Raw genomic sequence first — 16,520 nt, 5'->3', positions numbered from 1 at the left:
GGTTAGTGAGGGGCCCTATGGCTCCACAGCTGGGTCGGACGCCTCCCCCCCCCCCCCACCCCCATGGGATGAGCAAGTCTGAGCTGCTGAGAGCCACTGGGCCCAGGGGGGCAGCTGCTGCTCGTAGCCCCATGATGCTGCTCCCGCCCCACCATGCTTCTGGCTGTGCCGAGGCCGGAATGCTGCCCCCCCCCCCCCCCCGGGGGTCTGGCTGTGCCAAGGCCGGAGCGCTGCCCCCCCCGGGGGGTCTGGCTGTGCCAAGGCCGGAATGCTGCCCCCCCCCCCGGGGGTCTGGCTGTGCCAAGGCCGGAGCGCTGCCCCCCCCACCCCGGGGGTCTGGCTGTGCCGAGGCCGGAGTGCTGCCCCCCCCCCCCCCCCCGGGTCTGGCTGTGCCGAGGCCGGAGTGCTGCCCCCCCCCCCCGGGGTCTGGCTGTGCCGAGGCCGGAGTGCTGCCCCCCCCCCCCGGGGGTCTGGCTGTGCCGAGGCCGGAGTGCTGCCCCCCCCCCGGGGTCTGGCTGTGCCGAGGCCGGAGTGCTGCCCCCCCCCCCCCGGGGGTCTGGCTGTGCCGAGGCCGGAGTGCTGCCCCCCCCCCGGGCTGCGGCCCTTACGCGTTCCGGCGAAGATGACGGGGGTGGCCACGCTGCGGCGCTTGCCCTCGTCGGCCAGGCGGGAGGAGTTGCCGGTGCTGCGGAAGAGCTTGCCGTTGCGGAAGACCAGGAACTGGACCTTGCAGGCGGGGGGCGGGGCGAGCGGGGCCGCGCTGGCGAACAGGCTGGGGGGCAGCTGGATGGAGGCCAGAGCGATGCTGTTCTGAGGGGACAGGGAGCCACGGGTGAGCCGGCCCCGGGCGCTCGCCGCCCCACCTGCCCCCGCGCCGCCCCCACCTGCCCCTGCGCCGCCCCCACCTGCCCCCTCGCCGCCCCCACCTGCCCCCTCGCCGCCCCACCTGCCCCCGTGCCGCCCCCACCTGCCCCCTCGCCGCCCCCACCTGCGCCCTCGCCGCCCCCACCTGCGCCCTCGCCGCCCCCACCTGCCCCTGCGCCGCCCCAGTACCTTGAGGTGGAAGCTGGCCAGGGAGATGTTGGGCCGGCCCGTGGTGCACCTGAACCTGAGCGGCTGGTCGGCCAGGGCCTCGGGCTCTGGCTCGGGCAGGGGCGGGCGCCCGGCGTCGCGCTGCTGGAAGGCCGTGCAGCTCAGGCCTGTGTAGCTCTCCGGCTTGATGAGGTAGGCCTCGAAGGCGACGTTCCTGGCGTTCTGGCGGGAGCAGAGTGCCCGGGGAGTGAGCAGGACAGCACAGCGCCGGGCACACCCCCACCCCTGGAGTCGGCCACCCCCTCCCCGTGCCAGGCACCCCCCCAAACCTGCCACCCCCTCACAGCGCTGGGCCCACACCCCCAGAGCCTGCCACCCCCTCACAGCACCGAGCACCCCCCTCCCGCCGGAGCCTGCCACCCCCTCACAGCACCGAGCACCCCCCTCCCGCCGGAGCCTGCCATCCTCTCCCACTGTTCCCCCCCTACCACAGCCACGTGCTGCGAGTTGCTGCTGAGCACGGCGCCCGCCATCTTCTCCAGGGCGCGCACGAGGCGGGTGCAGGCCTTGTCCTCGACCTGCGCCATCCACAGGGTGTGGTCGTCCACCAGCATCATGTTACTGGCCATCTCCACCAGCACGTCCGGGAGCTGGGGGGGACACGGGGCTGGTCGCTGTGGGCTCTGGCCCCGAGACGGGGAAGGGTCCCTCTGGCCCCTTCAGCCAGGTGCTGCAGCCTCCCCCCGGGGCCAAGGCCTGCCTGTCTCGGGGGGGGCACGAGGCCCCGCCAGGCCGGACTCCAGCCTCGGAGAGGGGCATTCGCCTGGGCGGGCCGAGGCTGGGGGCCGGGAGTTCCTGCGGCAAGGCCGGGCTCTGCTCCCAGGCTGCTCAGCCCTGGGCTGAGAGCTCATGGCCGGGCAGGGGCGGTGACGTGCCGAGCGAGGGGCCGGGGGCCGAGACGGCAGGGAGCTGGGCCGTACCTGCTTGATCTGGTCCACGTAGCCGATGAACTTCTCTATCATCTGGGCCACGTAGATGACGTCCATCATGTCGGAGAAGTTGGCGGCCTCGGCCGTGTAGACGCGCAGCTGGTGCGCCAGTGTCAGGGCGTTGGAGGCGTTGATGGGCATCTGCCGGGGCAACGGGGGCGTCACTAGCTGGGCCGATCCCCCCCATCCGGCCGTGGGGCGGGGACGGAAGGGTCCCTGACCGAGCCCCGGACCAGCAGCTGCCAGGCCGGGGAAAGGGGACCCGGGTCCCGCCCCCGCTCACCAGCACGAAGGTGTAGAGCACGCGGGTGATGTCGTTGGTGTAGAGGCAGCGCGAGTAGTCGCCCTCCTCCCAGCGCCCCCGGCGGTCGCAGCGCCGCCCCGCCTGCTGCTCCGCGGCCGGGCGCCCGCTGGCCCCCGCGGCGAAGGGGTACTGCAGGCACGACTGGTAGGCCGTGAGGCCGGCCAAGGTGCGCGGCCACCTGCGCGAAAGGGGGAGAGGCGCAGTGAGAGCGGGCCGCAGGGCCACGGGGGGGGGGGCAGGACATCGGCCCACCGCTCCCGAGCAGCCCGGAGCCGCCGGGTCTCACCCCTAGGCCAGGAGGACCCCCCAGCTCACCCCCCTTCAGCCCCGCCTGGAAACGCTTCGCCACGGAGCGGGCGGGTCCCTGCCCCAGGGACTGGTCCTGCCACTGACCCCTCCCCCCCCCCCCCCCCCCGTCTGGTATGTTACGGCCCCATTTCCTCGGGGTGCTGCTGGGGTAACTGCCCCCAGGCTGGGGGGGCCCAGAGCAAGGGAGCCTGTCTGCACAGAATGGGGGAGCCGTGCATAGCGGGGGTGGATGCGTGAGCCTGGCCGGGGCAATCCAGGCCACCAGGGGAACCTTCCCAGCTGCGGCCGGCCTGCCCAAGGGAAAAAGTGGAGCCAATGCAGAGAGCAGCTGAGAGTTTTATGGGGAAATTTACTTCCCTCCCTGGAAATCGCGGCTTGCTCCAGCTGCGGCAGCATCTGGTTTCAGAGCCCCTCCCTGTCCCCCGCCACGGGGAGCCACGCCGAGGGCCCCGCTCAGCAGACGGCCAGGCCCACAATTCTTCCCGCTTTCCCGCGGCTGAGTCAAAGGGCTGAGCCGCTGCTCCGGGGGCGCCCGCGGGGCAGGGGCTGTTCGGGATCAGCCCGGACAAATTCCCCGGGTAGCGCTGGTCCTGGCTGGAGCCCTTCACCCCCGGCCCTCAGCAGCACGGCGCTGGCAGCTCTCACGGGGCCCCTAAGTCCTCCCCGCTCCTCGGCTGCCCTCTGCGCGGCTCCTACCAGCCCTCTGCCAGCCCCACGTCCTCCCCTTGCCGTCCCGCCCCCCACCCACCGTGACCCCCCCACTCGCCGGCCCCAAGCCAGCCGCAGCCCCCCTGACTCAGCCTCTACCCCGGCTGCCCTGTCCCCCCGTACCGCTCCCAGCCCCTCCAGCCTGCCATGCCTAGTGCTGCCCAACCCCAAGCCGCTGGCAGCGATTCACTGCCCCAAGCCGGGCTGGGCCGGGTGCCCTGTGCTGCCCAGCTCCCGGCCGGCGAGGGGGGTTCCCGCGATTCCCAGCTCCCGCGTTCCACGCCCGGCCGAGCGGAGGAGGCGGGGTGCATGCGGGGGAGGGGGGCTGCTAATTGAAGCCACATTGGCTGCCCCCGTCGTTTCCCTCCCAGAAAGGCCCCACCGAGGCTGCCGTGGGCTCCCCAAGCCTTTCGTCTCTTGCCAGCGAAATTCCGACACCTCCTGGCCCCGGGAAGCCTTTCAAAGGAGCCTCCCGATCCACGGCCTAATCGCTGCCAGGCGCCGGGTCACCTGGGGGCTGAGCCCTCCGCAGCCCCCGCGCCTGCGGCCCGAGCCGGGGGGAGCCAGCAGCAAGTGGCCAGGGGGTGCAGCGGGTGGGAAGGGCCCCGGGGGACTCCGCAGACAGATGCTAATAACTGGAGTGGGGGCGCCCGCTGAGCCCCCCCCCAGAGCGGCTTTCCACCCCTCTCGGGACTCGGGAGGCTGCGCTGCGTTGGACCTGCCCCTGGGCTTGGGGGGCAGCCAGCGCCAGGGACCCGTGAAGCCGGCCCAGCAAACCGGGACCCACGTCAGCACGCGAGGCGCCCACCTGCTCCCCGAGCCCAGCAGAGACCGTGGCGGCCCCAGATCCTGCCCCCGGGGAGCCAGGCAATGGGGGGGGCAGCCGGGGAAGGGGGGTCTGACCTGAAGTCCCCGCGGTTGTTGGTGACCCTCTCGGCCGGGCAGTACGAGGCCGACGTCTCCAGCACCACGATCTCCACCTTCTTGCTGACGTTGCCCTGGGCGGTGGCGACGGCGCATTCCCACTCGCCGCTGGCCGAGACGTGGATGTTGGAGAGGGTGAGCTCGCTGGGGGCCAGAGAGCGCTCGCGTCGGAGAAGCCCGGAGAGCAGCCGGCGCGGCCCCCCTGCTCCCCCGCCCGAGGCCTGGCACCCGGGGCCCCGTCCAGCGCAGGCAGGGGCGCGGCTGCATCCGTACCCACGGCTACCCCAGGGCTTTTCCGCAGCCCCTTTCCTTGGGGCAGGGGAACTGAGGCCCAGGGAGCATTTCAGTTGCCACCTGGGGAGGATGCGGCAGCTGGCGAGGAAACGCGGCCGTGGCCTTGGGAATCCCGGCTGGGGTTTCTCCAGGGACCCTGGGGGGCCAAGCCCTGTGACTGGGGGGGGCCGAGCCAGGGATCCAGCTCCCATTAGAGCTTGCTTGGTGCAACTGAGCTCGAGCAATGCCTGGATGGAGCTGAGCTGAGCCCTCTGGCCCCAGCCTGGAGCAGCTTGGGTCACCAGCTGCCCCACGGAGCACTAGTTCTTGGGCAGCCCCCCCAGTGCTTGGGCACCCCCCCAGTGCCCCACGGAGCGCTAGTTCTTGGGCAGCCCCCCCCCAGTGCTTGGGCACCCTACCCCCCCAGTGCCCCACGGAGCCAGGGCATGTCTCCAGCCCCGGGGAGCCTGCTGCACACCTGGTGATGAAGGTGCAGTCGTGCACCAGGCTTTCCTCCAGGATGATGCCGGTGCCCTCGTCCTCCTGCACTAGCACCCGGTTGTGGTACCACAGGATGCGGGTGCTGCTGTCCAGGTAGGTGGCCGTGCACTGGAAGGGCAGGCGGTCGCCCTGGAACACCACCTGGCGCAGCGAAGGGATGAGGTGGTGGGTGTGCAGCTCGGGCGCGCCCTCTGCGGGAAAGGCCAGAGAGACCCGGGTGAACCGTCTCGTCCCCACGGGGCTAGCATCAAGGGCCGGTGGCGGATCCACCCGGCCGCGCCACGGGACCGCCAGACGGCTGGCCGGGCCTGCCTGGGCCCTGAGGGCTTCTCCGGGGCCTGGCCCTCAGACACTCAACCCTGCCCGGCCCTGGAGAGCGCCCCGGGCCGGCCGGCCTCACCACACTGCAGCTGGCTCTCCCGCAGGCTCCTCAGCGGCTTGGCGTGCAGGGGGCTGGGGTAGACGCACAGCGTCCGGTCGGAGAGCTGGGCCGAGCGGTTGTGGGACCAGGCCAGCGCCCAGCGCAGGCTGCAGTCGCACGTCAGGTACTCGGTGGCGAAGTCGCTGGAAGGGGCAAAGCCGAAGGGCTGGAGTCAGGCCCCGCGGAGATGGAGAGTTGCAGAGGGAACCCTCTGTCCCGGGGTTCGGTGGCTGGGTGCAGGGCCCGGAAGGTGATGGTGCTATGGCAGAACACGGCCGCACGGGCGGCGAGGTGCACCGCTGGTACCGTGCTGGGCCGTACACACATGTGAGCGCACGATGGCCCCAGCACTGGGCGTGAGCCCGGCTGCACAGCGGTGCAGCTGCCCTCAGCTAGCTCAGGTCCCCACTGCCCCACTGGGCAACTCCCCCAGCACCGGGAGGTCAGCGTGCAAGGGGAAGGCGGCGTGCGAGGGGAGGGGGGCCGTGCGACACGCCCTTTCCTCGGTGAAACACTCACACGACTTTCAGAGACGGCAGCTCGTCGAAGACGCCGGGCTGGAGGCTGGAGAAAATGTTCCCGGACATGTTCCTGGGAGAGGGGACAAGGCAGGGCTGGAGGAGATGGAGGCTTGTCCGACGCGCTCGCAGCGGCGGGTGGGAAAGGGGATTTTCCAGGCCCGGCCCAGAGCCTGGCTCCAGGGGGCAGGTGGCAGCTTTTGCCACTCACAGACTGCGGCGGGGGGGGGGGGGGTAATCGGCCCCCTGAAAGTACCTGCCCCCTCCAGGGCTCACAATGGGTCCCCTAAATCACTCGTCCCTTTGGGAAATGCCAGGCCTGGAGTCTTACAGCCCTGTCCCCAGCTCTAACCACCAGGCGTCACTTCCCCAGCTCTAACCACCAGGTGTCACTTCCCCAGCTCTAACCACCAGGTGTCACTGCCCCAAGAGCTGGAAGGAGACGCCAGGAGCCCTGGGGCTCGGTTTGCTTTCTGCTTTCATCCACCCCCCTCGCCCCGTCTCACGGAGGAAAGGAAAACAAGAGGCCGGGCCCAGCGGGCTCCGTGTCGCGGGGCCTTAGCGCTGCCTTTGATCAGGGAGGCCCACGAGCCGCAGGCAGCGCGTAATGAGCAACCCGGGCTGGTGGGGACAAGGAGCCCACCCGACGGGCCTTTAATGAGCTCCGAGCCGCGCGGGCCCGGGCCCGGCCGACAGCTGCTGTCACATGGGGGGGGCCCTGGGCTCGGACCGGACAGCACAGGGGGGCGGGGGGGGGGCTGGGAGCAGCCCATGAGGCCAGAAGGACCACGGGGGGGGGGGGGGAATCTCTCTAGCCCAAGAGGGTGATGGGGGGGGAGTGTGCGGAGCCCCTGGCCAGCAGCCCCCCCCCCCCCCGGTGCCTGGCCCCTGCGGGTGCTTACAGCCGGGTGAGGCTGGCGAGTCCCTGGAAGACGCTGGCGCTGAGGCAGCCGATGCGGTTGTTGGAGAGGTCCCTGGAAAGAAGCAGAGGGGGGGGGGGGGTAAGAGCTGGGGCAGCGCCTTGCTTGGGGGGCGCCAGGGGCCGCGGGGGGGGGGGGGGGCAGGCGAGGCCGCGTCTCTAAGTGCAGGACAGGCAGCTCCCGGAGCCGGGGTGCGGGGCGCGGCCGGGGCTTGCTCTGTGCGGGGCCCCCACCCACTCGCCGGCGCTGCCAGCTGGACTCGCCCAGAGCCGCGAACGTGGGGCCCGGGGCCACTTACAGTCGCTTCAGCTCGGAGAGGCCGAGGAAGGCGCCCGGCTGGATGGTGCTGATCAAGTTGCTCTTGAGATCCCTGGGGACGGAGAGAGACGCTCGATGCAAAGGGAGCCCGGGGCCGGATCCCGGAGGGAGCAGAGCGCAGGGTCCTGCGCAGCCTCGCCCCATGCTCCTGCCGGATCAGCGCCCCGGCCCCGCCATCCCCGGTAACCCCTGGACCAAGGGCAGCAACGTGCGTGCGCCCAAGCGGGCTCCGGACGGGCAGTGCCAGTGGCCGGGCGCGGAAGCCAGAGCGATGCGAGTGAGAAATTAGGCCCCCGCTTGAGCAGCGAGGCTGAGCCCATTGGAAGCGGCTGAGCCCCTGCGCCGCGCTCACGAGGCCGCAATTAGAGTCTAGTGTCCGGGAACAGGAGAAACGGGAGCGGGGCCAGCGACGAGCAGCGAGGGACGCGCTGGGGGGGGGGGGGGGGGGGGGGGGGGGGGGGGGGGGGCTGAAGGAATCGGGCTTGGTCCGGCTGGAAAGGAGCAAACTGAGCGGGACGTGGCAGCAGCCTGCAGGCACCTCAAGGGCGTCGGGAGGAACGTTCCCCTCGGCCTCTGCGGACAGGACGAGCAGCGAGGGGCTTACGCTGCAGGGAGGGAGGCTGGGGCTGGACGTGAGGGAAACTTCCTGCCTGTCGGGGGTGAAGCTGGAATGAATTGCCCGGGGGGGGGGGGAATCTCCCTCGCTGGAGATTGGACGAGCAGGTCGGACAGGCCCCGCCAGGGATGGGCTAGATCAGGCGAGAAGCCTTTTTGGGGTCGGGGGCCGCACACAAGTGAGAAACAAACCCCCCCCCCCAGCGCTCGCTGACGTGGCCCCCGACTGAGAAGCAGAGAGACCCTCCCCCTCCCCCTCCCGGGCCAGAGGGGCCCAGCCTAGCAGATTTTGGGGGCTCTGGCCCCACCGTGGGGCAGCCGGGTGCTGGAGCAGGCTCCCCCATTCTGGGGGCCCTGAGCCTCGGGCTGGATCCAGGCAAGACGAGGGAGGCAGGTTCCCCTCCCCTGGGCTAGACGGTGCTTGGCCCTGCTGTGCGGGCAGGGGGCTGCCTAATGCAGGGCAGATCCGCCCCTCCCCCACCCAGCCCATAACCCGTGGGCGAGCCGGGGGCATTTTATCCCCCCGACGGAGCAGGCTGCCCGGGTCCCGTGAAAATGGAAATCCTGCCCCCCCCCCCCCCTCAGCCGCTCAGCGAAAGGCTCCTGCCTCGCTGGGCAAGTCTGCTGCCCTCCCCAGCTCGCGGCCTGGCGCTGCCCACGGGGCAGCTCGTGTCTCTGGCGTTTCCCCCTCTCTGAGCCGAGTTCGCCCGCGGGACGGGGAGCGGAGCCACCTGCCAGGGCAAAGCCGCTTCCCGTTCGGGGGGGCAGCGGGAAAAGCCCCCGTGAGCAACACGAGTTGTGTGGCTCCCCTGCCAGGGCAGCCAAAGGCAGCGGCTCCGGCGAGGGGAAGGCAGGCGCGGCCCGGAGGCGACCAGCACAAGCCAAGGCGGTTCTGGAGCTGCCGCCCCCCAGCAGGGCTGTCCCGGAGGCTGGCGCTGGCAGCGCCCGGCCACGCTCAGCAGGAAACGCGCTGGGGTCGTGAGCTTGATTTGAGCATCTACGTGAGCCCCGCGGCCGAGCCAGATTCCAAGCTGCGCCCACTGCAGTGAAGGGGGCAACCCCCAGCGGACACGGGTATGGAACCACCCAATTGCAGCCCTGTCCATTTCTCCTTCCAGGGCCACTCAAGTACCTGACAAATTGTCTCCCTCATTAATTAGAAGGGAACCACACACAGACACACGCAGACAGACACGCTCACACCCATACGCACACAGACACGCACGCAGACACACATGCACAAACACGCACAGACACATGCACACAGACACACACATGAAGACACACGCACACGCACGCAGACGCACACACAGACACGCACACACAGCCTTCACACCCGTACGCACACAGACACGTACACACACACACGCAGATACACATGCACACACAGACACATACGCACACAGACACGCACACAGACAGACACGTACACAGACACACACATGCACACACATGCACAGACACACACATGCACACGCACACAGACACACACGCACGCACACACACACATGCAGACACATACGCACACAGACAGACACGTACACAGACACACACATGCACACACATGCACAGACACACACATGCACACGCACACAGACACACATGCACGCACACACACACATGCAGACACGCACACAGACTGACGGCCTTGCAGACAGCACAGGCCTGGCCCCGCAAGCCCCACATGGACACCTGCACGCGCACTCCGCTGCCTAGCCTCATGAGAAGGCCGCTCTCCGTGGAGGCGCCGGGCAGCGCCTGTGCCGCGTGGACGCGCCACACGGGAGGGAAGGGCCGTGGCAGGGGCAACCCCAAGCCCCACCAGGAAACGGATCCTTTACAAAAGCTGGTCGAGCTGAATTTATGGGGCGGCGTTTCCAGCACATCCGGCCAGGGCTGCCGGGGAAGCGCTTCGGGAGGAAGGAATCAAATCCAGACTTTATCAGCCGCTCTCCTCCCTCCTCTGCACACGAACGGCTTACAATGGGCCAGCCCGGGGGGGCCCGGACCGCACCTCTTCCAGCCACAGTGAGCGGGGAGCCGACGGCTCGCAAGGACTTTTATTTCCCCACGTTCCCAGCTGCTGTGGGCTGGCGGCCAGGCTCTCTGCATGTACAGGCTGTGTCCCCCTCACCCACGGGCACAGTATGGGGCCGTGCCGGCTGCCATATTCCTGCTGGGACTTTCCACCAGCTGACAGGGCGTCTGCCCCAGGGGCTACAGGGGCGCTAACACCTGGACACAACATTCCTGTCCCCTACCTCTTCACTGCCTGTCCAACTGCGGGCTGGTGGCGTTGTAGGCTGCTACGTGTCACCCCAGAGGTGGCTGCATTCAAGCAGGGAACGGGGCAGGAGAGGAGGGGGATCAAGTCCATCCAAACTTTTTCCAGCTTCAGAACAAGATCCACTTCGCTCCTGAGCGTATCCGGAAGGGCCAGAGAATGAACCTCTCCCTCCCCCCTCCCCCGCCAGGGCAGCCTCCTCAAAACGTGTGGTCTCATTTACCCCCATGTCACAGACAGGGACACTGAGGCAGAGGGGGGAGGGGCATGGCTGGGGAGCAGACCCAGCAGCAGAAAGGCCGAGTTTGTTTTGGAGATCAGCACCTGTCGGATTTACGCTGCGACCAAAGGAAACACCATGTGCAGGCAGCCAGGCCCTGCTATCGCCGGCGCGGGGCCCAAAGCGGGTCCCCCGGGGAGAGCTGGCCTCAGACACGGAGGAAGGGCCACACCCCGCCTGCTGAGCAAGCGCCACTCAGCTGAGAGGCAAGAGGGCGAAGGGCCTGGCGATCCACCGCCCAGGCCGCCGCGTCAGGACGGACCCCAGGCGCCCGGGGGAGACGGTGCGAAGTGCCCGGCGCCGGCCGCGCTGACCTGGAGCACGCGACAGGAAACTGCCCGAGTGCAAGTGGGAGCGTTCGTCCGGAGCAGAGCGCGCCAGGGCAGAGCTCCGGGCAGAGCAGAGAGCAGGGGGCAAAGCCCCCCCCACACGCGGGCTAGTGCCGGAGGGCTCCCCGCAAGGGAACCCCATTTTACAAGAGAAAGCGAGAGCCCTGTGGACCGGGGGGGGGGGGGGGGGCGGGCGTGGCGAGCACCAGGGGAGAAGCCAGGCTGGGCCCACCGGGAGAGATGGAAAAAATCTCACTCAGCCTCCCCCATGACAGTCAGCACTTAACCAGGGCGAAGAAAACAGTGCAAGGGGACAAGGGACACGACCGATCTCTTGCTCATGCGCACACACACACGGAGACACAAAGGGACACGCACACGGAGACACGCATACACGTGTGCGTGCGCACACACACACATGGAGTCACACGCACGCACACAGAGACACAAAGGGACACACACACGGAGACACACACATACACATGTGCACGTGCGCACACACAGTCACACGCACGCACACGGAGACACAAAGGGACACACACACGGAGTCACACACGAATACATATGTGCGCACACACGCGGATTCACACACACATGCACACGCACATGGAGACACACACACGGAGTCACATGCACACAGAGACACAAAGGGACACACACACACGGAGTCACACACACATGGAGACAAAGGGATGCACATGCATACACATGTGTGTGCACACACACATACGGAGTCACACATGCACGCACACACACGGAGACACACGCACACGGAGACACAAAGGGACACGCACACACGGAGTCACATGCGCATACACATGTGCACACACACACACACACACGGAGTCACACACACATGGAGACACAAAGGGACACACACACACACGCATACACATGTGCGCGTGCGCACACATACGGAGTCACATGCACGCACATGCACATGGAGACACACACACGGAGACACACGCACACAGAGACACAAAGGGACACACACATGGAGTCACACACACACGGAGACACAAAGGGACACACACACGGAGTCACATGCGCATACACATGTGCACACACACACACGGAGTCACACACGGACACACGCACATGGAGACAGACACACACGGACACGGAGACATGCACACTTGGAGACACACAGACACACACACACGCGCTCTCCTAGGGTGGGCTCTGTACAGACCCGAGGACAATTGCCTGGTTGTTCTAAACAGCCTGAAAACTCGCTCCATGCTTAGGCCATAAAACCCTCCCTCCTGGAACGCGGCGACTCGGTTTCCCAATCCAAGAGGGCGAATTTGATGGGGATTTGTTTGCTAATGGGGGGCCCTCCGTTTGCTAGGGCCAGAGACCCAACGGCTCCGTTAACGTGGGGCCCCCGAAGGCTGTGAGGACTTGAGGTGAATCAGAACCAGCCACTCGAGGGAATAGCAAGGCCCCATGTGACGAGCTGCCTGGATGAAGCCAACTGCAGCATATAAACGTGGGCGTTTGTCCGTCTGTCCAAGAACTCGTCCTAAACGGTAAGAACTGGGACCACCGGATTGGATGTGCAGCTTCCTCTGAGCACAACTGAAAGCAAGGGAAAGGTTGGGTTGTGCCAGGTGTGACGTAGTGGCACACCTGGCACAACCTGGCTGGTTTCTATGGGTCTGTGGTAACCCCACTGGCTGTAGGTCCTCCAGCTGACTGAGCACTCCGGCCGCCCCCTGGTTCAGTGCGGGGATGAGCTCCTGCAGCCAGTCAGCTGGGGGGACCCGTTGCAGTCCACAGGCCCTCTCAAAGGAGCTGAGGAACCCGTCTATGTCGCCCATGTCCTTCAATTGGGCCACCACGAGCCTCTCCAAGCGTCTAGCCGCCCTGGGACCCTGGGGCCCATCCACTCTTGACGCAGCCGGTGCCCTGCCGGTTCTCCGCTCTGCCATGGCCAGCTCATGCTGTCGCTGCCTTTCTCGGTTCTGGTGCTCCTTCTCTCGGTCCTGGCGGTCCCTTTCTCGGTTCTGGCGCTCCTTCTCTCGGTCCTGGCGGTCCCTCTCTCGGTCTTGGCGCTCCTTCTCTCGGTCCTGGCGGTCCCTCTCTCGGTCTTGGCGCTCCTTCTCTCGGTCTTGGCGGTCCTTCTCTCGGTCCTGTACTTCCAATTCCTTGATCCGCAGCTGGATCTCCAGCCGCCGCAGCTCCGCTGGGCTGGCCCCTGCCCTAGATGGGCTACAGCTTGCAGGCCTCCTGGGGGAAGCTGTCTCATCTCTCCGGTGGGTTCCAGCCCTCCTCCCCCTCTCTGAGCCTGACACACTCTCGGGGGGGTCTGGCTGCTCCCCCTGGGGACAAGATCCTGGCCCTGTGGCTGGTCATTCTCTTCCAGCTGGGCAATCAGCTGGGCCTTGGCTGCTTTCCGCACAGGCAAGCACCTCTCTCTGCACAGCTTCACCAGCTCTGCCTTCAAGAGTCGGGCGTAGGCCATCGGCCCGCTGGTCCCCTCGGTGCAGACTCACCAGTCTAGTGCTGCAGCGCCCCACGATTCCCAGGAACCGCTTCGCTCTGTCTCCAGCACGCCTGGCTCCAGGGCTCTTGCTTCTACAGCGCCTTGTCGCTCGCTGCTGGAAGCTCCAACCATGGGGTGCAGTGCATCCCACTTCTGACACCAGTGTGACGACGCATTGGGGTCCCCCGCCTCCTGCACCCCCGGAATGGCATGAACAGACTCCACCAGCCGGTAGAACAGAGGGAGTTTATTGCCTCTCCAGAATACAGCACAGCACAGCTGTCACCAGGTTACAGGGCAGGCCTAGGATGCCTCAGCCCCCCTTGATATGGTGGGGGTCCGGCTTCTAAACCCCCCAGCCTGTTGCTGAGGCTGCTTCCTCCATGCTCCCAGACAGAAACTAACCAACTCTCTTCCAGCCCTGCCCCCAGCCAGGGCAGCATCCACCTTCCTTTATTCCTCTCCATGGGGGGTGACTGGTCAGACAGGTTGAGACCCTCTTTGCATAATGCCCCATCCCTGTTCTTCTGGGCTGTGGTACCGGCGGCAGCCAGTGGGGTTACCACAGACCCATAGAAACCAGCCAGGTACCCCCACTACGTCACACCAGGAAAACGGGACGTGCCTGGAAAGGGGACTGCACTGGATTTGGAGACAATCACTCAGTCAAGTGCAGCCCTCAGCATCGACAGAACTGCGCCAATGTCGAAAGGGACTGAACCAAGACGAGCCGGACAAAGAGAATGAACCTGGAATAGGACTGAGGGTCAATAAACCCCCCGAAAAGAGGGAAAGCAGAGACACGCGGAGTGCTGCTCTGCTTCGACACAACTCGATCGATGCTTCCTCTCTGAAAGCGAGGTGCCAACGTTACCGGACAACAAACGACTAAGAGTTTAGAGGGATGAAGAAAAAACCACACTTGACGGAATTCCCATTTTTAAAAAATGACTAACATTGACGTCACAAAACTCCCAGGGTTTAACGTACAATCATTTCCATCAAACAGGCTCAGTTTTCTTTTAGTTAAAAAAATCACGGAGTGAAGAAGCTGAGCGATGCCGGGTAAGTCTTCTAGGCCAGTGCTTCTCAACCAGTGGTACGAGCCCCCTCAGGGGTAGTCAAGAGATGTCTGAGCAGGTAACGTCAACAACTGAAATTCGGAGAAAACTGAGTTTTTGCGTTAAGTTTCACGGCGCTTTATTATTTTTGTACTTTTTACACCCCAAAATGTAATCACCCGCCCGGCTACGATTAAATTGTTTAAACAAATGTGTGGCAATGATGGGGGGGGAGTGTGTGTCTGAAAACTGTAGGTACCGGGGGTACATATCACTGTTTTTAAAGGGGCACTTTATAAAAAAAGGTTGAGAGACACTGTTCTAGTGCACAGCACGGAGCAGTCCTGTAACAGGTGAAAGCCCCTGATCTCACCAGCAAACATACCCCTGAGCTCTGGGCTGCTGGGTAACCCAGGATCCCCCGGCATTTGTATTTATTTATGTAGCCAGAGCTGGGACACTAGCCTCCTGCCCCGGCCAGCTTCCAAGGAGGTAAGAGCAGCCGGCAGCCCTAAGCTCCCTTTGTGGTTTCAGTGGGACACTGTGCTCTTGCTGTCCCCTCCCAGGCTACCGACATGGTGCCCCGGCCCAGAGGTGGCTGCCTCGCTGCAGTGAGCGGGCGCAGCCATTCGACCGCTGGCCGTGCAGACGTCAAACCAGGCCTGTCCCCCGGCCGGCTGCAGCCCCTTCCTGTCCAGGGACCTCACTTCCTCGGGGCTGAAGAGGCCCACGAATCCCAGGTCAGAACTCAGATTATGAAACTATTTCATGACGCATCCCGTGCTGACCTCGGCGCTGCACCCCCTGCGCCCGGCCAACACAAACAGCACGCCCCACCGTGGCTTTCCCAGAGGAAGCTGGAGTCAAGAGGAACAGCTTCAGCTGCGGGGGGGCTGGGATTCTGGTTAACTCTTGAGTGGCCGCTGCTAAGCACGCAGCTCTCCGTCGGCCGCAGCAAACTGCAGCCTCGGTGGCGGCCCCGGGAGCCGACTAACACACCGAGGGATGCGTTTTCCCCGGGGGTCCGGCCACGTCTGCCAGGCTGCCGGGCGAAAGGCTGTGAAGTCAGCCTGGGTATCCCATCCCCATCCCTGGAGAGCCAGCCCAGCTTCCTCGCTTCAAGTCGACTTCTCTGGAAATCGCTTCCAGGGGTGACTTGGCATGGAAAGGACACGCGTCAGCAGCCTACGCCCCGTCGCCATTGGAGGGGACCATCACCGCTGGTACCGGGTGACCACGCAGAAGAGAAGAACGGCTGCCCTGGGTCAGACCAAAGGTCCATTTCGCCCAGTGTCCTGTGTGCGACAGTGGCCAATGCCACGTGGCCCGGAGGGAGTGAACCGAACAGGGAATCATCACGTGACCCCTCCCTTGTCACCCATTCCCAGTTTCTGACAAACAGAGGCCAAAAACACGATTCCTGCCCAGTCTGGCTAATGAGTATTGATGGACTTAACCTCTGGGAACTTATCTAGCTCTTTTTTTGAACCCTGTTAAAGTCCTGGTCTTCACAACATCCTCTGGCAAGGAGTTCCACAAGTTAACTGTGCACTGAGTGAAGAAAAACTTGACCTCAGTCAAGATGCCAAGGGTTTGATGGCCATGGAGATGTAGCTCTCTCTCTCTCTCTCTCTCACGCTAGGAAAGTGAGAGCCCGGTGGGGAGAAAGCGAATAAGGGAAAGTGAGTGACTTGTTCCCGTCACACAGGAACGAGGGGTCACCACATGAAATCAATAGGCAGCAGGTTTAAACAAACCAAAGGAAGTGGGGGCTGGGGGGGGGCAGGCCGGAGCTCGGAAGGAAGGATGCAGAGGCCCGAGGGGGAGCCGGCTGGGCCTGGAAGTGAGAGGGAGGCAGGGCCCAAGGAGAAGCAGGCCAGGGCTGTGGAGGGGGGGACAGGCTGGGGCCAAAGGGCACCACCTCTAAGCCGACGACCTTCCCAATGCACCAGCCACAGGGACCCGACGGACCCGAGAAACCACCTGACACAGAGACGGGCCCCTCGGGCCTTGGCTTGTGCCAGTAAGAATCTGGCCCCAGCGCAGCACGGCCCCTGCCCTGCCGTGTCAAGCCCGTTTCGCTCGGCAGGCAGGGGCTGCTCCGCAGCAGCCTCTCTCCACGGCAGGGCGGGGGGCCGCTCCAACCCAGCTGGGCCAGAGCGCTCCCCCCACCGGTCCCCTCTTGGACCGGGTCACCGGTTCCACGTAAGGCTGAACCGATTCAACGGGAATTTACATCCTTAGTC

The 16,520-nt window shown here is 65.8% G+C and overlaps 1 protein-coding gene across 4 annotated transcripts in view; it reads right to left on the bottom strand.

Annotated features, from left to right (window-relative positions):
- ADGRA2 (adhesion G protein-coupled receptor A2) overlaps positions 1-16,520 on the bottom strand; it is a 69,804-nt gene that overhangs the window by 8,438 nt on the left and 44,846 nt on the right. For 3 of the 4 annotated variants that reach the window (XM_075910872.1, XM_075910870.1, XM_075910874.1), the window contains 11 exons: positions 7,198-7,269; positions 6,882-6,953; positions 5,981-6,052; positions 5,441-5,604; positions 5,018-5,231; positions 4,246-4,410; positions 2,305-2,503; positions 2,013-2,162; positions 1,521-1,682; positions 1,054-1,254; positions 609-810 (listed from right to left, as the gene is read on the bottom strand). In XM_075910872.1, coding sequence (XP_075766987.1) covers positions 609-810; positions 1,054-1,254; positions 1,521-1,682; positions 2,013-2,162; positions 2,305-2,503; positions 4,246-4,410; positions 5,018-5,231; positions 5,441-5,604; positions 5,981-6,052; positions 6,882-6,953; positions 7,198-7,269 — 1,673 coding nt within the window. The remainder of the gene's footprint in view (positions 1-608; positions 811-1,053; positions 1,255-1,520; positions 1,683-2,012; positions 2,163-2,304; positions 2,504-4,245; positions 4,411-5,017; positions 5,232-5,440; positions 5,605-5,980; positions 6,053-6,881; positions 6,954-7,197; positions 7,270-16,520) is intronic. The other variant, XM_075910871.1, reaches the window with a different exon arrangement.

The sequence above is a fragment of the Pelodiscus sinensis genome, chromosome 28 (genome assembly GCF_049634645.1).
Source record: "Pelodiscus sinensis isolate JC-2024 chromosome 28, ASM4963464v1, whole genome shotgun sequence".
Taxonomy (NCBI): Eukaryota; Metazoa; Chordata; order Testudines; family Trionychidae; genus Pelodiscus; species Pelodiscus sinensis.
The sequence above is the reverse complement of the archived record's forward strand: the minus strand, read 5'-3'. Positions and strand labels throughout refer to the sequence as shown.